Below are 22952 nucleotides of genomic sequence, written 5' to 3' on the forward strand. Positions count from 1 at the left end.
ATGTATAAAAATAGAACAGAAAATTGATGTTCATAATAGTGCACTTTGTATAGTGTACTTTATAGTCCGTAAAATACGGTATTCAATTTCGTACAAAGCCTTAGCAAATTACTCTTATCTGTAAAATTGACAAAAGTTTACATATTTTTGAGTATTGAATGCTTAAAACTGTTTTATTTATACTTAATAAAACCCTGAGATATCATGATATAGTTTTAGGACCATATCTACCATCCCTACCATAAAATACAAATGGCTCCTTTGTTAGCGTTAAAATATTATCAATATTTTATCATTATTATCATTAAGTCATGGTGCAAAAAAGTTCATGTTTATCTGCTCCAGAGAGTGATGTGTCAGCAATGGGTGCAGCTTAAAGTAAAGTACATTTATTAGCATGGGACATTTATTTACATTTGGACATTAGTTTTTAATCAATTATACCTTTGGAACCAAAAGCAACATTTTCTTGTCCTTTTTTTTATATTAAATCATATATTTTTTCTTTTTCAATCTCTTTGACTAAAATAGCAATCCTTTGGCATGAGTTCATTGTATAATTAATCTGTTTCCCAGGTGTCAAGGCTAACCTCTGAAGTGCCTTGTTAATCATTTACTATTGGTACTCTGATAATGGCTTGAAACTGGTGCATTATTGATAGGTTCTAAAGTCCAGTTTCGCACATGGAGTTACAGTCCTGATTCTCCTGCAACTTTAAGGTAAACAATAAAACCGGCAAGTATTTTTCCTGTGATTATTTTCTTGTTGTAACTTTAAGTGTTTTTAAACTTAATAGTATATCTATGGACAGATAGAAGGAGTGGCATTATTACAAGTCTCTATCAGGTTAGCTACAGTGTTACATATAGAACAGGAATATAATTGAATACAATACTTATAAGGGACTATCATAATACCTATCAAGGGACTTTTGCGATGATGTAGTGGATGCAGTATATATTTTTACCTTGTAAAAATGTCCTACTGTACCTCCATACCTAACTTTTGGTGTTTGTTTTCAATGGTTAATTTCTTCTGCATTTGTGCTATTGTTAATATCTAGTCAGTTCATATTAAATGCTTTGTGGTGGTATTGTATTAAAGTAAATGCAGTCTAAAGTATTTACTTTTATGGACACTGATTATAAAGTAGCTAGAAATAGAAATCCAACAGTTTAGCAGCCTATTTAATGCTGTTTACAGCTATTAGGGAGATCATGTAGCTGTAGCTAGATTAGCTACTATGTTTTTTGCACTATAAGGAGCACCGGATTATACATTTTCTGGCCTATTTTCATACATAAAGTGCACTGGATTATAAGGCACGTTATGCGACACTAGAAAGGAACAGGGGTGTTGCCATATATTCAGCAGGTCTCATCACTAACTGGGTGGTGAGAGCTGTAAAGCTAAGCTAAGCTATGTAAACAAATCTGAGTGCTGGATGTTAATCTACACAGATTTCTCTTCTGAAAACTGTTTATTTGGGTGAGTAAAGCACTTCTGTTTATTTACAGTAGTCTTAGATTTCCAGATTTCCTCTAAGCCACATTAGCATTAGCGGCTAACCACTAGCGCTAGCCGCCGTTAGCGGCTAATGCTGCCCGACAGCACTACTGAGGAACTCTGAGTGTTTCAGTAAGACAGGGTGATATCAGCTAATGGTCCATCCCACATAGCTTGTTTTAACATGGTAAACACGCATCCGATATACTTACTTCTGAGTGGTGAAAGAGCTAGCACTTGCCATGGTTAGCGGCTAATGTTAACGCTACTCGAGCAGTGCTAGCCGGGGTTAGCAGCAGGCTACAGTCTAATAATACTTACCTCTGAATGGCCAAAAAGCTAGCGCTTAGAGCAGTTAGCAGCTAATGCAAATGCTGCTCCAGCAGTGCTAGCCGGGGGTTAGCAGCAGGCTACAGGCAGGTAATACTCACCTCTGAATGGCGAAGGAGCTATCGCTTAGTGCAGTTAGCGGCAAATGCTAATACTGCTAGAGAACTAAACTGAAACTCCTTTATAGCCTTGTACTTCAGCAGAATGGCTTTACAGCTCCTTAAAACCTGACTAGTAAAATTCATACATACTGGATTATAAGGCGCACTGCTGATTTTTGGGAAATTTAAAGAATTTTAAGTGCACCTTATACTACAAAAAAAAAAGGTAGGTTAACTAGTAAGCTTGTTTATCCACCATCCACCTTTAAAAGAAAAGCAGCTGCATCTGTGATTGAAGGAGCTAAATTTAAAACATTCATCCACACATCCATAATTTTTTTTTTTTTACTATTTTGTGAAGGGAAACTCTGTTCTGAAGCTCATTTATTACATTTATTATCATTATATCTATATTATTGGTCAACTGCTGCGCCAGAAATTAACAAACAACACAAAGTAACAAACATGGCCCTTTCCTTTTCTTTATGCAGAATAAGGTCGATACTTTTAGTATGATAATGATGTGCACATGCACAGGAACATGAATATTATTTTGCTTGGGTAGCTACAAAATGATTTAATGATCCCTAACGATGCATAAAGAATTACTCTAAATGAATATAGTATGAATGTAGTTTGCTTAATTTTGTTCAGCTGTGTTTTGTTGCGTTTGTTTTATTGTTGGTGTAGGCTAGCACATTGCTTCGGCCATTAATGCTAGCTTCAGTTTCCAGAATCTGCTGAAACGCAACACAGACCTTTTGGGAAAAAAAAAAATTGCCAATAGGCTTAATGAATTCCTGTGGGCTCATTTGACAGAAGTAGCATTTCAGGCGTCTTTAAATTTGCTTCATATTTCCCTGGCAGGCTAAGCCTTAACCGGCGGATTGCTTTATTGTCCCCGATGCATTGCTGTGAGCTAAGCATTAGGCTGCGCCCCCCTGTGTAGTTTGATGTTAAGATGAGTGTGCGTCATTAGCGGCGTTCTAAGTCGTCCCCAGTCTGGATTTCCAGGCCTCCATTTTTAAATTAAAGTCGCTTCGCAATCAAAAGACCAGCCCGGTTCGGCAAAAGGCCGCATTGATTAGTGCGCAAATTAACGCAAGAAAGAAATCATTCTCCCTCGGTAAGCTAATTTGCTGCTCTGGGTTGGCTCTAATAAGTCCTTCCACCCGACTTCTTTATACATGGACCCTCCGCTAGCCCAGTAAATCCTGCAGATTCAATAAGCGTAATTACTATAAAGTCGGTAAACATTTAGATTGAGCGCAATAACTGTGTCATTTACTCCAGTAGCTTGCTTTCGACATAATTCGATAAGATAGAAAAGGAGCCTCCAAATAGCCACTAATCCTTGTGTGGGCCATGCATACACATTATGCCAAGGCACACTGTGACAGAAATAGACACGCATTGATCTACATTTCCTTGAAAATGTCTGATTGCTACAGCACAGGCTAATGACATTTACCAAGCTATCTGTGGTCGTTCATGATGGCTCGAGTCTACACTGTAAAAAAATTTAACTCTCACCAACTTAAAAGTTTTAAGTGACCCGTTGCACCTATTTTTTTTAGTTGGTCTAATTTAAGTTCTACGAGATGCATATTTTAAGTTCTGCTGACAACCCTAGAATGTTGGCCCAATTAAAGAAAATAATTTGAGTCAATGAAATACTATATGTAAACCAAACACATCTAGTGGGTCCAACTAAATATTTTGCATTGCGTCAGCTACATGTGTTTAGTTCAGCTAATTAATAATCATTATCAAAGTTGACCAAATTAACAATTTTATATTGTATCAAGTAAATATAAAATATACAGAAAATTAAAGAAACCCCGATTTTTTTTTAACAAATGCATTTTTATTTGCACATATTTCTTCCAAAAATATGAAATCAGATTTTAACACTTAACAGTTATAAAATAAATCTACTTTACTACTGAATAGTTTCTTTATAGCAGCATTATTTCAACTGTGTAGTATAGGTAGCAAAACTTTCCAAAAACAAAACAATGCTCTCACTTTAAATATACACATTTGTGACTTTACTTCTTAAAAATGTGAATAATTCAAGAAAAGCCTACATAGTGTCCCTTTCAGAGGGAAAAGCAAGAATGAACAAGAACTCATGTGGAGCAGAAAAAATCAGCCATCTCTGCCTATATTTTAAATGTGTACTCTTAAATGAGTAGCAAAACACGCAGAGGTGCACATGAACAATATAAAATAAAAGCACTGTGGCTGTGTCGCATCACCACTATTTAAAAAAAAAATATATATATATGCCACACATGTAGGCATATACTGATTACATGTGCAATAACTTGTGCAGCCATCAGACATCTCAGCCTAGATTCAAAACAGGTACTCTTAAAGGGACACTATGTACAATTTTCTTTTTTAATTATTCTTTTTTTTTTTTCAGTCACTGTTCCACTCCATTAAGGTGTAATACGCAGGAAAAAAATCACTCTCATGCTGATCTGGGCTCCACTGTGTTGATACAAGGCTATGTGAGCATTGGTGGGGCTCTCACAACTTACATAGCCTTGTTTCAACACAGTGGAGCCCAGATCAGACATGAGAGGAATATTATTATGTGTATTACACCTCAATGGAGTGGAACAGTCATTTTGACTTTTTTGTAAATTTACTTCTTTAAAAAGTATGAATAATCAAGAAAACCCTACATAGTGTCCCTTTAAATGAGTAGCAAAACAAGCAGAGGTGCACATGAACAACATAAAATAAAAGCACTGCGGCTGTGTGTCGCATCACCACCATTAAAAAACAAAACAAGAAAACAAAAAAACACGTATACATGTATTGATTAAATGTGCGATAACTTGTTCTTGAGAGACTGCACTCTGGCTGTGCACTCATTTCCAAGGTGGAGGAACAATTTCTGGACCACTTCAAAAGTGTATTTTAAGTCTTTTGTATATTATATGTTCAGTGCATACAAAAGACCAAAGAGAAGAATGAAGGCATTAGTGTAGTCAGGCAAGTTAGCCATTACTACCTCCTCTTCAAGGACGACTGCAACATTGACCACACTTGTATGTGATCGCGATGGCTCAGCACTCCCCTTCACCACTTCAAAAATTCCAATCTTCACATTCTTCGTGTGGTCCTCCAATGCCTCTGTATCCTATGAAACACAATAATATTGTAGTCAAACTTGTGTCTAAGAAATCTTGACTAACTGCAGATGTGTCGCTTAGTTAGACTGTGTGAAATACTCTGTGTGTGTGTGTGGAGGAGACTCGTTCTCAGCACAGACACAGAGCAGAGGAGAGACCAGAACAGCACAAATGACAATGTCGCTACTGTAATATACACAAGTAAACAAGACTTGCAACATTAAGGGCAGCAAAAACTATCATGGTCATGTTAATTTGTTGTTCAATACGTTGACAGTGCAATTATTGCAACAGACCTAAATACAGAGGAGTCTAGCTATATCCTAAATCGCATATATAGTTACAGATTTATTTATTTATTTATATAACATCTGTATCCTTTTTTATTTTAGTAGTAGCAAAGAAGAAAAATTACCAGTAAGGTTTTCGAAATGGAAGGCTCCTCCCTCATGTATAATGGAAGACCTCGGAGAACAGTACATCTTCTATGTGCTGTCAAGTTGGTGGTCTGTCTCAAAATAAAAAAAAAAGAAAACAGTGGAGAGGTGGTTAATACTGGCAGCTTAAGATGTTGACCTAAATTAATTGCATAAAATTCCCCAGATTATGCAATAATAAAAAAAAAGAAAAAAAAAGAATCCATGCTTTAAATTTGCTAAGCTACCTGAAAATCCAGATTCTCCAAAAGTGCTTCCATTTCTCGACCTTTTCCCTGATTTGCTTTGGCTCTGTACATTTTCAGCAAGCCTCTGGTGTGACTGTCCAAATTGTCTTGATGCTGTGCGGAGAACTTGCAGTAACGGCACTGCATTTCCACCTTGTGAACGAAAACACAATAATAACCATTTAAACAGCCATCAGTCAAATTTCGTCATATTTCACATAAAGACTGAAATAATGTACTAATTCTATTAACTCATTTTGCACATGTAATGCCAAGGGTAAACGTTAAGCTTTGCTATTTATCCTCTTAAGCTCCAAGCCTATTTTTACCATTTTCCGCCTGAAATTACATACTCACATTTGAAGGCTTATCACTCCAATATTAAATTATTTAGTCAAATCTATGAATTAATATTACTTAGAAGCCTTTACACAATTCATTTAAGACACTTTAATTATTCAATTGAACATGTAATGGCCAAAATATGGTAAAAACCAGGAAAATTTTTAGACGCTTTTCAGATTTTCTATTTTATTTTTTTATTTTCAGACACATAAAATAAACTATTTACATGGAACAAGGGTTTTGGCAGCTCTACATTTTGCTATAATGTGTTTACAATCATCATATAAAATTTTAAACTGCTACCTATTACTGGTTAGAAGTTATAGTGATTTGAACCAGTAATGGTCTTTTCTTTCTCCAAAGGACTGGAAACTTTATAAGAATAAAAACTACCACTTTTATAACTCATTTTGCAGTAAACTCTGGGTTTTTGTGTGGTCTACTCATATACAAACAGAAATCCGCAGTGTCTCTTTAAGAGCGGTTGTTCTGCAGAGTGGAAAGTCTATTAGACTCAGGATCTGTGGCCAAGCATCTCTCTTCTTTAGCCTTTCAGCTGGCCGAGCTCGCCACCTGATTGGCTGACAGACCTCATTTGCATACCGTCATGTCCAGTGGGCTCCGCCCTGTCTGGCTGTGGGCCAGAATCGGGGCAGCATCGAATAAAATGCTTTTAATTAGGAATTAAACTTTAGATTCTGTCTCACATTATTCCTCGCGCGGGGTGGATATAACTGTGGATTATAGGAGACTGGATTGATGGATTTTCTTGAGTCTGGACTCCTTTTGAAGGTAAGAGTGTGGGGGACGCGCTGGTGGGTGTTGGTGGGTGTTGGGGGGGGGGGGGAGGAGTGACTTTAGGTAACTACAGAGCAAAACCGTACATCCTACAGTAAAACGGAGAACAGTTTCGGAATCCGGAGGGGCAGACGGTTCGAATGGTGTATAACATGTCCGCATTCGATCAAATATGGACGTACGATAAACGGAAATATGAAAATTATTATTTCATATTTTCATAACCAAGGCATATTTCTGAAAGGAGATACAGCTAAACAGGTTCTAAGCTTTAAAATGGTATATTGGGTGTCTATATTGAACCTATAACTATTCATAAACATAGCCAGATATTAAATATCATATTTTTCTGGCCCGCCGGCGGGCCAGGGCGTGTTAAGAGGTTATCCCAGTATCTAATATTAATATGCACAAACTATATACGACAGACTTTATCTAGCCGTGAGAACATTAACGAGAAATAAAATTACACCTTGTATGTCTGTGTACGGAGCGCCACACTTTAATGGCATACATCTGAAAAATGCTTCCAACTATAACCCCAGTAGCAAGCTAACTAGCTATTTATTTATTTAGAAACGAACTGGGTTTTCGCAAACGTTAATTTAAACGCAGAACGATCCAGCTAAGCTAACCTACCATAAACTACAGTTTGCCCAGGTGGTGTTAGTTAAGTCAAATTCGTAACACACAGTTTACGCAAATCAATTTATTAAACCACGACATAAAACTCAGTCTAAAAAGTTAGGTTAAACAATCAGAGGGGGCTGACTAGCTTCCACTAGTCCGAAAAGTAGCGTTAGCAAACAAAGGGGCTGGCTAGCCAGCACTAGTCTGTAAAGTGCTAACCTAGCTTAGGTTAGTGAGTTAGCTAACCTAGCTAGCTGCTGCAAGGGTGGCTGACCTGCAAGCACTCATCCAAAAAGTAGCTATCATAGGGGAACTGCTAGCTAGCACTACTGCAAAAAGTAACGAATGGTGCACTATTTCAAACAGTATCATGAGTGGCTGGCCAGTTAGCGCTACCTAGCTTGGAGTTGCGTTTGAAAATGTTTGAGTAAAACCTAATTTAAAGCTCGAACTCAACAAACAATACTAAGTTAATTGTGTTCGGCCAGTAAAACCAGAGACAGTCTATGAGTAAAACTCACCTGAACGTCTCTCAATGCACTCTGAAGTACTCCAAACAAGCCGTGGGTCTGGGTCTGGGTCTTCGTTTTCATTTTGGTCTAGAACGCGCCAGAAATACTTCCCTGTTGTGCGCATGTGCAGTAGTTTCACTGTCGTTCACTCAACTTATTTTTTTGCTTTGGACTTGACATGTTGACTGAGAACAGTAATGTTCATTCACTGAATTTAAAATTGTATGTTGAATGGTAAAAATTCTGCAGCTGATGGCACAGCCTATTTTTTTTATTTTGGGGTAACTATTTTTATATTTCATGTTGTGCCAACATTTATTTTTATTTTCACAGAACATAAGAGAACTAATTTTTTTTACAGTGTAGTGAGTAGACCTTAATATTCTTAAAAGGCTAACAAACTCTACAGTGCTCTACAGTGTTTTGCATTTATTCATTTTATTTAATTCATTAATTCAGTTTATTCATTTATTTAAATTTAATTTAATTTAATTAATCAGGATGGAGATTGTCTGGAGCAAGGTGCAGTTTTAATTTCTATATTTATGCGAGTCCGGTGTTAAAGGTGTTATTTATGTAGTGAAAAGTTTACTCCTACTGCAAGAATAAAGACCTCTTCTCTGGATGTACTAGCAGCACTTAAAGCAGTTCGGCTTCAGCCCTCTCCATATTTCAGGAGCTCATTAAAGAAGAAACAAAGGTTTGCGGTAATTAATTACCCTGCTAATTGGGCCCACAGCAGTATTATTGTCTGCGTCGGTGCAGCTTATTTAGTGTACAAATGAGGCTTTTGGCTTGGTGCTTTCTCCTGCTCGTATGCCTGGCCATTAGAGCAGCGACAGCGCCATCACTCAGCATCTGACACTGGGAGTGCAATCCAGCACTGGAAAGCACCCATCATAGACCAGCAACCGTACGCAGTTTATGGAGCGTCTCGTTTCACTATCTTCACTAATGTCCGGGTGGGTGGGTGCAATAGCTGGTATGCATGTGTGTGTTCTCCTGGCAGTGTGAGTTATGTGATGCGTACCTGTCAAGTCTTCCCATAATTTACCCCTCTTTCCCGTTGTCCTCCCGTAGTCATATTAGTATTTTCCTGAAAATTTCCTGTATTATATTATAGTTAAAAAAAAATCATTATTGTTTCTCTCCAAAATAAAATGTCGCTAATCTCACGAGAAACAGTGGGATCAACTCTGGAACAACAAATCAGAGAGATGGATGATGGATGGATGCAAGGAGAGAGAGAGAAGGCATTCCTGCCAAAAAAAAGTGAAAACTTTTGGACACACCTTCTCTTTTTCAATGCGTTTTCTTTATTTTCATGACTATTTACATTGTAGATTCTCACTGAAGGCATCAAAACTATGAATGAACACATGTGGAGTTTTATGTACTTAACAAAAAAAAGGTGAAATAACAACAACAAAAAAAATTATAATCTAGTTTCTTCAAAATAGCCACCCTTTGCTCTGATTACTGCTTTGCACACTCTTGGCATCATTCTCTCAATGAGCTTCAAGAAGAGGTGGCCACAGTCTTGAAGGAAGGAGTTCCCAGAGGTGTTTATTAGCACTTGTTGGCTCTTTGCCTTTACTCTGTGCTCCAGCTCACCCCAAACCATCTGGATTGGGTTCAGGTGCGGTGACTGTGGAGGCCAGGTCCTTTTTTGTTAAGTACATAAAACTCCATTTGTGTTCATTCATAGTTTTGATGCCTTCAGTGAGAATCTACAATGTAAACAGTCATGAAAATAAAGAAAACGCATTGAATGAGAAGGTCCACAGCATTTTAGTGTCAACAAAGGTAGACCTAACAGATTCTGATCATCTAATTCGTCTAATAGTTTGTAAGTGGTTCACAGGTGGTTATTGTAGATTTATTGTGAACCTGTCTTACAATTTAAGGGATACTGAATGTCGGTTAGGTTGGTGGGCTGGCTCAATGCAGGAAACAGAACATTTCCCTTATTTTTTTTTTACATCCAAAGCTTGGTATGTTGAGTTGATATGTGAAGGGATATTGTAATAATTCAACTTACAAAGAATTGACCAGGGTAAATCCAGGGTAATTACATCTTTACTTTAATGCTTTTTTAAATCTTTTCTCTTTTCAACAGATTTAATAATGGTAGACCTTCAGGATCTGTCCAAATCTGTGGCAGAACTTCAGTCTGAACCTATCACTGACATTGCGATAGTGTCCAAGAAAGAAGCACCTACGAACTACTGCCTGGTGAGTGTGCTATTGCCTTAGGTGCTATAGGTGGAATTTATGAATGAACTAAATGTTAATTCTGATAATGATGCTGTAGAAAGTTGCTGAAACTTCTGCGTTAACGTGATAACCATCCAGTACAGAATCCTGTTGAAAAGCATTTCCTTGCCGATTGCCTTCTCTGGCTGCAAATGCGGCTCCATTACTAATTCATAATGTTTGCTTTGATGATGACGACTCTTCCTCTGGCCGGCTCTGTGCTGCAGAGTCTCTATTAGTCCTTCAGCCTTTCCTGAGGATACAGTTTAACAGGCCTCTCCGAGGAGGCGTCCCACCGAGCTTGGCACCGGAGCCCTTTGTTTGTTTAACACTCGGCTGGCACAGTCGCAGGGGTGACTGGCTTTTTGGCACTTCAGCAACACCAAGCAATCCCACCGCACCAAGAGGGGAAACTAGGACAGCCGTATTTGGCGACCTCTGGGAACACGCCATGCTGCAATTGTTTGTGTGTGTGTGTATGTGAGTGAGTGAATATATGTGTGTATGTGTGTGTGTGTATGCACACATGTTTCTGCTGCTGTGAAGCCTGCGCACAAATGGAACGGGGAGGAAGGCGAGAAGGGCTGTTTTGCGAATCAAACAAAGCAGTAAGCGAGCGATGGAATACAAAGGGCCCCTGTTAGGCTTACGGGCAGCCTTCTCTCTTCCTTCATCTCTTTCCTCCTTTCTCTTTCTTCTTGCCCCTTCTCTTCCTGCCCCACCTCGCCAAACCCAACTGTTGTCGTCTCCGGTGGGCCCGGCAGAGGGTTGGAACAGCGCTGCGACTCTGCCCACTGGCGTTCAGGATCCGGCGTGTGGCACATGGCGACAGTAGACTTTGAGAAGCTCGGTTCCGCTTGCCCTTATCTTACATCAAACGCAGCAGGACGCCGACGCCTCGTTTTGTTTGCACAGACAAATACGGTTATTAATTTACGACTGTTTCTTTTTCTTCAGAGATATAACGCAAATCTAAACGTGAACACTCAACACTCTCAACTCTCATACACTTTATTAGGAACACTACACCACTAAACGAATACTGCATGGGACTTTTAAAAGAGCTTCAGTTCTTCTTTGGAAAGATTCCAGTTTATGTTGCTTTGAGATTCAGGACCTTGTTGACATGTCAGATTTGTTGTCAGCTCCTTCATGCTGGAAGTCTCCTTTTCTACCTCATCCTAAAGACGTTCTATTAAAGTCTGATCCAATGATGAGGAACTCCACTGAAGGTGGGATAAAGGATTTGGATTGTTGGTGCCAAATTCTGGCATAACAGTCATGTGAATAAATAAAGACACCCCATACAAATGTTAAAGAAGGTTTGGGAGGAGGATTTTTGGCCCAGATGACCTTGGCTGTCACCGAATAATCCTGGCAGTCACACCTGCACTGCTAATTTGTCCCAAACCTGACCTGACCTGAAGTAGCTAACACTAAACTCTGTGCCGGTCAGAGAATTTGGAACGCATATCATTGCTGTCCAAATAAAAATACTTACTGTCGTATGAAGAAGTTTGGGCACCCCTATTAATCTTAATCTTTTTTAGTTTTAAATATTTGGGTGTTTGCAACAGCCAGTTCAGTTTGATATATCTAATAACACAGTAATATTTCAGGACTGAAATGAGGTTTATTGTACTAACAGAAAATGTGCAATATGCATTAAACCAAAAGTTTAGAGACTGATGCGAAAGAAGCCATTTCTGCAAGCACGCCACATACAGAGTCGCCTGAGGAGTGTTTTTGCTTTTGCACACCTCAGGCGACTCTGTTTGTGGCGTGCTTGCAGAAATGGCTTCTTTCGCATCACTCTCCCATACAGCTTCTCCTTGTGCAAAGTGCAAAGATATATCAAACTGAAATGGCTGTTGCAAACATCCAAATATTTAGAACTAAAAATAATTAAGATTAATAGGGGTGCCCAAACTTTTTCATATTACTGTATCTCCAAAACAGGAGATAAGACAACTTTACAGGAGAGAGAAAAAAACTTTCTTTCAATGGAAGTCAATGTAAAAATAGTTTATTTCAGGTCATTTTAAAGAATTTCTATTGGTCCGTTCATCAAGAAATTTTGGCACAGGGTAAGGGACAGTTTGTCTGTTTAAATAATGTAGTAAACTAAAAATTGACAAAAGAGTAGATAAGTGTTTTTTTATAGGACTGGCACAATAAGCACCTTTTACTTTTACACTGTAAAATTCTCAAATAACATTAGTGAGCTTTTTAAATAATTTTATAATATTCTAAGAAAATAACTTGCAATTCAAATTCAGTCCTTTGGTAAATTATTCAACTTAAATGCTAATTTACACTTTGTAATGCACAATCACTGTAGTATAGTTTAGTTGTTGTGTCTTCGTAGATGTCATTTAAATAGTATAGAACCAAATGAACCCATGCACCCTCCCTATTGGTTTCTAGCATCATTTATTTGCACAATGGGCATGTCCCTCACAACTGTCTTTCAGCTGTCTATCAGTGTGTAGTCTTGTCCTGATTTCAGATCAAATTCTTGCACTTAGTGCCAAAAAGTGGAAAAAAAGATTAGAATTTATTTTTATCGAGATTCAAATTTGACATCACTACTGATTATCATGTTTTATTGATGCTTATTCACATTTATAATTAATCCTTTATCACAACACACATTTGTCAGTTGGACAAATACAGTTTGAACACAAATAAGCATATTGCTGACATGATTCTATGTTTTACATTAACCATGGGCAGAAGAAAATAATAACAAAAATAAATAATAAATCTAAAATAAGAATTAAAAAACAAAACAGTTTTCGGTTCTGCAGATTCACTCTGTTGAAAAAGCTTGGGGTATTAGCGCACTGGCAAACACTGAGTCAAGTTTATTAGTGAAACTTTCCGAGAGAAACTTCATCACCCTCTCCTCTTTCCCTCTCTCACCCTCTCTCTCTCCGTCGGCTCCCGGTGTTACTGTCCCAGAGCACTGTCATTGGCTGGCCGGTCTGGCTGTGGCGTGGCAGACTGACTCCTCTGGTGCCAGGTTCCTACCCTGCTTGACTTGGGTTGCACAGCACCGGCCCTTTGTTTACGCTGACAGGAGGTGCAGGGCACTGACCTGGAAAGAGTGGCCAGGATGGGTTGTCTTGTAAGAGGAGGAAAAGAGGCAGGGAGGGGGTGCAGTTGATGTATAGACTCCTCCTGAGAGTATTTACTTCAGGCGAGGACCGCTGGGGACGGAGCTTCAGCCCTCTCGCGCTCCCTCTCTCCTTTCTCCTCTCTCGCTGTGTGTTTCCCTCTGTCTATCAGTCCATTGGTTGTTCCTCCTGTCTTTCTCTTAATCAGACCGTCGATCTCTCTCCAGCTTCTCCTTAAGCTTTTAGAAACTCTGCTCAACTCAACTAACTTCCTATTTTTAGCCCTCCAATCTCCGTCACTTCTCACGTTTCACGTCTCATCAGGGCTGGATAAAGTATCATTAGCCTCGTTTGAGGCCTAGCTTTCTCGGGTCATGCCTAAACCACTTTCTCGTGGTATTTTTAGTCTTTAGTTTCTGAGGATGGTGTTGTGTCTTCGCTGGTTTAGGGCTCCATAATGAGATCGAGCGAAGATTTGCTCGCAAGTAAAATGTTAATTAAGCCAAGTATGCGAAGCAGCGAGAGAAAAAAAAAAATCCTGCACAATCCGTCCATACATTAACTTTATCCCACCGAGTCGTGTGTTGTTCTCTCCTGTTTTTTTTTTTTTTTACCTCTCCTTTTCTCGTAGGTTGCACAAACAACAGATGGCTTCGACGCCGACCTGTGGAAGGACAGCATATTCAAATCCAAGGTCAAGCGCTATCTCTGTTTCACCCGCGCCTCCTCCACAGAAAACGTAAGTGAAATGTGTACATTCAACTCACACACACACACTCGCACACACACACCGGCCCGCTCGAAACACGTGCATGCTCGGAATGCCTTAGCACCGGTTGCTCTGGTAACATCCGTCCCTCATTAGAGCTCTGATTGGACGTTTGATCACCGGCGCCGCTGAAATGCTTTCCGACTTTTAAAGCCGACTATCTGCGCCGAATGCAAATACCGCTCTGAATTTGGAATGAGTCGAATTTTACCACCACCTTGATGTGCGATACCCTGTTGGGCCTCCGTAAGAAATTTGTTTATGATCCGCCACACTCCCCGAGGAATTCACTCTATGATTATTCATAAATGTTCTCGGCTTTTGTAGTTTGGGATTTTGTTTTCATTCAATTAACCTGGTCCCAGATGAATATCTCCATACTTCCCTGCAATTCATCAAAGAGGATGAACACATCCACAAAAAAATATATATTATTTTTTTTAAATAGTATGATTTTTGTAATGAAAAATGGCACATCAAACAGAAACATCAATATGGCTGCTAAACTGCTCCCTATTTTAACGGAGACTGAGGGATGTCTCTATGTCTTTGTGTGATGGAGCTACCATAGTTTTCTCTTCTATTTTACTGCAAATATATATATTTTTTTATACAATTCAAAAAAGTAAATCTACTTCCTCATTCATTCTCATTCACATAATTAATTTATATTACGCTGTAATATAAAAATAAAAAGTCAGCACCTGCATTTAAGTAAGTGAATGATGTGGGCTTGATGCTGCAGTTGGTCTGCAGGTCTAGGTTCAGCAACTGTATGTGCTGAAAGAATGAGAATGAGGTCAGCTGACTACCTGAATATACCGAAAGGTTTTGCGCAGCGGTCAGACTCCACCATCATCAATGCTGCAAGATCTTGGTGAAAAATAAAGTGCACCAGATTATAAGGCGCACTATCAATAAATGTATATGTTCTGGTCTATTCTTTGTACACAAGGCAGATCCAATTATAAGTCACATTTCATGCAACTTTAATAATTAGTAAATAGTAGTGGGAACAGGGATGTCACCATGTTTCCCTTCTAAATACAGCAGCTAATCTAAGCTAAGTTAACTAAACAAAACTGTAATTCTAAAAAAAAAAAATAATAACTTTCAGATGAGTCAGACCAGTCAAACTGGATGTTAATCTACACAGATTTCTAAAACACACAGGCTACAGTTTGATATAGCCGCCTCTAAACAGCAAAAGAGCTAGCACTGTGATCAGCGGCTAATGCTAATGCTGCTACAGCAGTGCTATCCGTAGTTTGCAGCAAGGTACAGGCTGACAATACTCACCTCTAAACAGCCAAAGAGCTAGTGCTCAGTTTGGTTAGCGGCTAATGCTAATGCTGCTGGAGAACTAAACTGAAACTCCTGTATAAAGCTGTACTTCAGCAGAGTTGCTTTACTGCTTCTTACAACCTGACTGGTAAAATTCATACATAAGGTGCACCGGATTATAAGGCGCACATACGGTAATGCAAATGTAGATTAAAATAAATCTTGCTTATCGAAACAGTGCCACAGCAAATGTGTGTCACAATTAAAGCTGAAGGCGGACAAGCAAAATATTATATTATAAAATATTATATATAGTGTGCGTGACTGTTTTTTTAGCCAGGCAGTGTATCATATAATACTAAATGCTCTGAGACTGTATTAACTGTAAAACCCTTTTATCATTCCATAGTTTTTTACATATCAACATTACATGTCCATTACATTTATAGATTTTCTTTTTTATATTTATTATGTGCTAATTGTGCTCATCTTGGTTCTCATGATGGTTCTCACACACATGTTCTGATTCCGTTCTTCTAAACAATGTGTGAGAAGATAAAATAATTCTGCTGCAGAGCTGCTTTGGCACAGAGTATATATTTACTTCCACTTTTCACACCTCTGATGCTAATTTCAGCCTTACTGTTTGTACTGTGAATGCTTCATTGCTGTGCAGCCTTTGTTTTAGACTATATCAACATTGTTTGAGATTGTATTGAGATGCCCTATGAAAGCATCTCCTGAAACGACTCCTGTATATGTAACATAAACATTTAAGGAACAAATGAGACATTATGTTTAAGACGCTTCCCAGCAATTTACTGCTGTGTTATAAGACTAAACACCAGGCAAAAACACATAAAATATACCACAGACACAATCTTTCTGAACTTTGTCCATTTATAGACTGTAAAAAGTAATATATAGGGCTCTATTGTTGTGATTTATAGGCGCCTTCAATTTACAGAATGTCAGTGTGTCTTTGCTATTGTAAGAGTGGGAAAAGTATGCCCTGCGTTGCTTAAAATGCACAAAAGCATGTTTCTAATTATCTTAATTAATCATGGATGTGTTTTGGGAGTAATGGGAAATAAGCCAATCATTGTGTGACTTGCCATTCTCTTTAAAAAGGTGCACTGACTTTGGTGTATTGCTATTCTAATGACGCAGCGCTTCTGCGCTTCTCAGCAGAGGAAACTGACCTGTTTGCTTACGCTGTAGAGGGGACGAGTAGGTCATTTACAGGAACAGCAGTGCTATTTTATTTTTTTTCCATGCATGTCCATGTGTGTATGTAGGTATGTTCATCTGATGGGTGACTGTTGTCAGGATTTTTACCCAATGGCTGACTTCCTCAATGTGGAGTCTAGCCTACCAGAGCAATCTGTAGTGCTGCAGTCCATAAGAGCAAGTTGCCATTTACTGTAATTTACTATTCTTATTATACAATAATATGCTGTATATTAAGTGAATTACTATAATTTTCAATGTTTTATTAGCACCTGCCTCTTAAAGGGAATGACTACTTGCACACTGATTGGTTTCACGATTAGATTCACGTTACACCCAAAACACACCTTTGGTTAATTAAGAGAATAAGTTCATGCCTTTTGCTCGTTTCAAGCTTCGGAAGTTTTTTTATATATATATATATATATATATATATATATATATATATATATATATATAATTTTATTTCAGATTTTTCCCCATTTTTTCTCCAAATTTGGTTGTCCAATTGTCCCACCCCTTTGTGCGTCCCCATCACCGGTGGCACCTGCGACCCTTGGAGGATGCGGACGAGCACACGCCTCCGCCGACACGTGTGAAGTCAATCACCCCTTTTTTTCGAGCTGCTGCTGATGAATCATTGCCTGAGTAGCCAGCACAGTGGCTAGGTTCCGATACCTCAATGTTAATGTCAATGTTAATTTAACACTTGTGATTGTGTTGTTGTGTGCAGTATCTGTTACTATTTCATTAATAAAATGATAATAAATTGTAACAGATCTGTGGGAATGTTCGGAAAGTGACCGGTCTGCCCTGACTGATCCTGAGCTGCTTGCCTGTTGATCAGGTTGAATCTGAGCTGGGGTTTTAGTATGTATCACAGCAATCCCTGCTTCTGTCGCTGCTGCCTAGTGTCTTAAAACGTGTGTCTGGACTGTTTTAAAGTCCCTGACACTAATAAAACATGACAGTGCCATCAACAAAGGCTATTTTGTCTGTCAATCAAAGTGGCCCCCACTGTAATTGTCTATGACAAAAACAGATTCTACAAAATTAGCCAGTGAATTATGTGGTGGGAAGTAAACAGTTTGTGATTTATCATACTCTGGGTTGGAGTTAGATGGCCTTTTGTCAGGTCCTGATGGGAAAATTCTCTCTTGCATCTTAAAAGAAAAAGGAAAAATGAAGGAAAGAAAGACAGGGAGGGGGGAAAAAAGCACGCGCATAGTAATAACATTCATCCATATTCCTGCCCGCAAGTCAGGAATAAAAAACTATGAATAAAAAATGTACTGGTCTGTACTGGTAATAACTGCGGGGCAACGATGGCGGCGGCATCTAGAACGTCGGCCTCGTCAACGTCACGCCACGCTGGCCCTGCGCGCTTTCAGGGGCGTCACTGGATTATTGCAATTTATTACCACGAAAAATGGAAGCATAATGAGTGTAGGCTGGGGAGGCTGAGGGAAAAAAGTCATGCTTGAAAATGTCAACTAAACAGCTCCTGATTGTTTTCAACTGCTCCCTGTTCTGAAACGTTCGGCCTGCCGCGCAACGGTTCCGCTACTGGTCTGCCGTGTTGGCAGGTGACGGCTGGCGCGTCGGTGCTCGTCTACCGGAGAGGAGCTGTGATTGCGCTGTTACCTGCTGTCGATCAGGTGTGGTAAAAAGAATTAAAAAAAAGAGTTACAGTGGCTACAATGTAGTTTTAATAAAAAAATAAAAAATGTATATTTAGAGTGCATTTGAACGTACAGTTATATATGTCCAAATGTTTGTGGACACTCCTTCTAATGAATGCACCACTGTTTGTTTATGTATAAAGTGTAAAGAGACCCAGACTTAAGTAAAATGACAAGAAGTCTCTTAAAAAAGTGGGTGTCACAATGCTCATTGCTATCTTAACAACAGTCGCCAACAGTCTATTTTCATACCTTGCGTCTGCGCTGTTTAACTAGCAAAAAACATGCTTACAAATATAAAATATATCTACAACAATGGTCATGGTGGTCTGGAAAAGAGGTCTGTTCAGGTTAATTCCTGGTGTATTGCTATCTTGGTGGTGAAAAAAAAAAACAGGTGCTCCACTGACTGATTAGAACCCTGACAACAGTCACCCATCAGACGTTCATTGATATCTTGGCAACGCAGGTGCGCTTACACCCGTGCTTGTTATACACACAGGGACACACAGCAGTGCACAAACCCAAGTTATACATCAACAATAAACAGAAGACTTAATAAAATAACCTTTCTGTTCCCATAAAATAGCAGCTGGTCTGCTGAGAAGTGTTGGATATGTCCAGGTAGCTGCGCCATTATGATAGCAATCCACCAAAGTCAAAGTGCACCTGGTTCTATTTTAGGAAATGACACGAGTGATAGCATACCCAAAACACACCCATGAATAATTAATAGAGTTTCTACATGCCTTTTGCATGTTTTGAGCCATGCGAGGCGTACTTTCCCCGTTGTTACGATAGCAAAGACTTACTGACACGCCCTAAATCAAGCTGCATTATGCATGGTTGACAACCTGCCTATAGATCTTTTAAAAAAATAGGGCTAAAATTGAATTATTCTTTAAGCTCCACAACTAAACAGAAGCACTAAAGTATTCAAAATGTTGTGTTGTATTTAAGTATTGCAAGTAGTTTATTGTAAAACGTTTACTGTAAAATATGCTGCTTAAGAACTGAAAGTAAAAGTAATTGCAGAAAAAGTGGAAAGTTCTCAGAGCTCAAGGCAGAGAATGGGAGCAGTTTTAATAAGATTAGCTTGATCGCTTGATTCGCTTAGTGGTGACAGTGCAGAAAAACTACTGCTATGGCTTTAGTGATGATGTGGGTTAGGAACATTTTTTAAATATAAAAAATCGAAGTAAAGGTTTTAGGTCCCAAACCTTTTGGATTTGTATACCAAGTGCTGCCTGAGGAAATCCAGAAGGATCATGAAGGACCACTTGGATCCCATCCAAGCCACTCCCTGTTCTTACAGCTGCTGAGTGGAATGAGGCTCAGAAGCAGCCGGTTTCGAAACAGCTTCTTCCCCCAGGCGACCAGGCTGTGGAACAGCCAGTAGAACAGTGTTCTGCCCAACACACCCCACTGACACCCATACAAACTCTGCACCCTTCATCTTTTAGACTTTCCCATATTATATAGCATTCTGCCCCTTCCCACTCAACTCATTCCTTACCAGCACTTTACTCATAGTTATTCTGTCACTGGACTATTTCCTCACTTCCACACACACACTCTAGATATCTGCATATCTATATAGCATCATATATTTACTTATTCAGTCTTACTTAACATATTTCCGTGCAATATTTGTCTATTGTGCAAGTTATTATGTGTATTGTTATTGAGTGTACTGCTTATATTGTTTATACTGTAAAGCTATCTGTATATCTTATTTTATATTATATTTTATTTTATTATTCTTCTTGTAAATATTATTCTCTGCGCATTGGTGGGAATCTGCACCCAAGTTTTTCACTCACATGTACACCTGTACTCTGTGACGTGACAATAAAAATCTGAATCTTGAATCTTTATAATTAAAAGAAAGCATGTGGCAAAGTAAAATTGAAAGTAGGAGAAAAAATAATACTTCAGTAGATACAGATACAGCATTTTAGTAGTTCTGCTTCCTTACTATACTCTGACATCTCTGGTAGACAGGTACTGCCAATAGAATAGAACTCTCTGAATCAGATAAATAAATATGACCCAATTGGCACCATGCCTAGTGCCAAACCTTTACCTTTAAGAGGGGTAGGAAAAATACTCAACATTGAGTTGTGAACATGTGTTCAGCCAGTCAGCTCCCTCAAATAGCATAATAGCATGAATACCTCTGTGTAGCGATGCTCTAATGGTACAAGATTCCCGTCACTGCCTAAGCAGATGCCATCAAAGCAGATGCCATGGCCGGAAGGTCTTAGTGGGCCAGATTTGGCTGGAGGGCCAGTTTGGACAGCTTTGGTTTTTAACCCTCTTTCTCTCCTCTGCTGCAGAAGCAATTAGAACATGTTCTGGTGGATATGAAGTTTGCTGACCCGAAGGACACACTGCCAGAGGGCTTCATCGCCATCCAAGACACCATTGACACTCGTAAGCTCCATACATGCCTGTAGGATTGCATAGATCCCCAGTATGCATTTCATACACACACACACACATATATATATATATATAGACTCTCACACTGTGTAACAGCCACTGTCCTGGGGGACGTTTCCTCTCGCGACGGAGCGCGAGTGTTTCATGGGTGCAGGTTTAGCATAATTTATGAGGGTGCAAAAGAATAAAATAAACATTTTGCCCCGGAGGAAGAAGGAGAGAAGAACGATGAGTCATTGTTTATCTCTGCCTGAGCCTGGCTTTTCTTTATGACGCACTTATTTATTTATGTATTTATTTGGAAAGAGCGCAAGTGGATGGTGGTTATCTAATATTAATGAAATGCATTCCCCCGATGCTTTAGTGCTTTTTGAGTGCTATGTATTTCTCTCCCCTCTTCTCCTCTCCTCTCTTTGTGCCTTTGAGAATGTAATATTATTTTGCCATTGAGAGTGAGGACAGCATGTTTATTATTTTCATTATTATTGCATTTATGTAGCACTTGCCCCGCGCCGCTTTAAAATGAATGGGATGAGCTCAAAAGTAATATGAGCAGGGCTGGCTTCAGGTTCCACTGGAATGAATAAAAAGATGAATAAAAGGCATAAAAAGTCTTGTTGGGCCGTGCTTTAATGCGATGCTTTTATTGTGTGAAACTATGTTTAATATATATTAGCAGCCACTGCTAAATTGCCATTTTTACCATCAATCAAGCCACTGGTTATTTTCTACTGGCACACACATAGATGCACACGTGCCCATCGCTTACTGCAAATGCAGTTTTTACTATTATGATCATCTTTCATTTATTGAGAATGTTTATGACATATATTGTGTTTGTTTTTCGTGTTGAAATATTAAAGATTTAGCCTTATATGCAGTGTATCTCATTGGTTGCATGGTTGGAATTCACCACTGCATTTTATATATATATATATATATATATATATATATATTTTTTTTTTTTTTTTATCTGTGCATTAAAATAATTTACATGTACAATATCACTATCTGAAAGGGAATCCTTAAATGCATTATCTTATTCTAAAATGAGGAAATATATATATATATATATATATATATATATATATATATATATATATATATATATATATATATATATATATATATATATATATATATATATTATAATAATAATAATAATAATAATAATAATAATAATAATACATTTTATTTATATAGCGCTTTTCAAGATTCTCAAATAAGGGACAGTCTTAAAATTGAACACAAAAATAATAATATAGGCAGTTTTCCCAATGACAATTTAGAATTTTGTTTGTTTGTTTTTTGTTTAGTTTTTTTTTCTTTTCTTTTCTTTTCTTTTCTTTTTCTTCTTCTTGTACCCCCCTCCTGTACCTCACACTCCGATCCTTCCAACCCTGAACTCCCACAACTATATCCACACAAAATATATATATATATATATATAAAAAATATATATATAATAATAATAATAAAATATAAAAAAAATAATAATAATAATAATAATAATAATAATAATAATAATAATAATAAAAATAAAATAAATAAATAAAAATAAAGTATTAATTGTCCTCTGAAGAGGGGGGGTGGTGGTTGGGCAAAAAAAAAAAAATACTAAAAACTAAAACAATATTACAGTATTTTATGATATTTTCACGATAACTAAACTCTTGGCGATAATGACAAAACACTGAATTTAAAAAAATACATATTTCAAGAATACACTACTGCAACAAAATGAACATTTTATTTTATTATTGCATATGGTATGATATTGCACACCTCTAATTGATATTTATTTTTTTTTTTTTTTTCAAATTTGTAACAGAATGTCATGATACTAATAATACTAATTATGCACTCTGAATATCTCCATATATCCAGGATTAAAGTAAAATAGATGATACTGGACAGATATAATCTCTCTATATAGATATATAGATGTATAATGGGAAATGAGAACAGTGTGAATTTTTCTTTTGCTAAAAACAGGAAAAAGTAGTATCCTGATGTGATTATTAGGGGTGGGTGATATGGCTCAATATTTCAGGGTATAATATTGTTAATGTAATTCAAAAATGCTGGTTATATTGTTGAGTATGATACGATATGGCACACCCCTACTAAA

General features: G+C 38.0%; 1 protein-coding gene across 3 annotated transcripts in view; it reads left to right on the plus strand.

Moving 5' to 3' along the window:
• Positions 1 to 633: 633 nt before the first annotated feature.
• mvb12bb (multivesicular body subunit 12Bb) overlaps positions 634 to 22952 on the plus strand; it is a 70234-nt gene continuing 47915 nt past the window's right edge. The window contains exons 1-4 of one of the 3 annotated variants that reach the window (XM_022670728.2): positions 634 to 720; positions 10156 to 10271; positions 14043 to 14150; positions 20716 to 20812. In XM_022670728.2, the coding sequence (XP_022526449.2) occupies positions 10164 to 10271; positions 14043 to 14150; positions 20716 to 20812 (313 nt within the window). In that variant the 5' untranslated portion in view covers positions 634 to 720; positions 10156 to 10163. Of the gene's footprint in view, positions 721 to 1392; positions 1490 to 10155; positions 10272 to 14042; positions 14151 to 20715; positions 20813 to 22952 lie in introns of those variants that run through there. The other 2 variants (XM_049485892.1, XM_022670729.2) reach the window with 2 other exon arrangements.

This window comes from Astyanax mexicanus, chromosome 12 (genome assembly GCF_023375975.1).
Source record: "Astyanax mexicanus isolate ESR-SI-001 chromosome 12, AstMex3_surface, whole genome shotgun sequence".
Taxonomy (NCBI): domain Eukaryota; kingdom Metazoa; phylum Chordata; class Actinopteri; order Characiformes; family Acestrorhamphidae; genus Astyanax; species Astyanax mexicanus.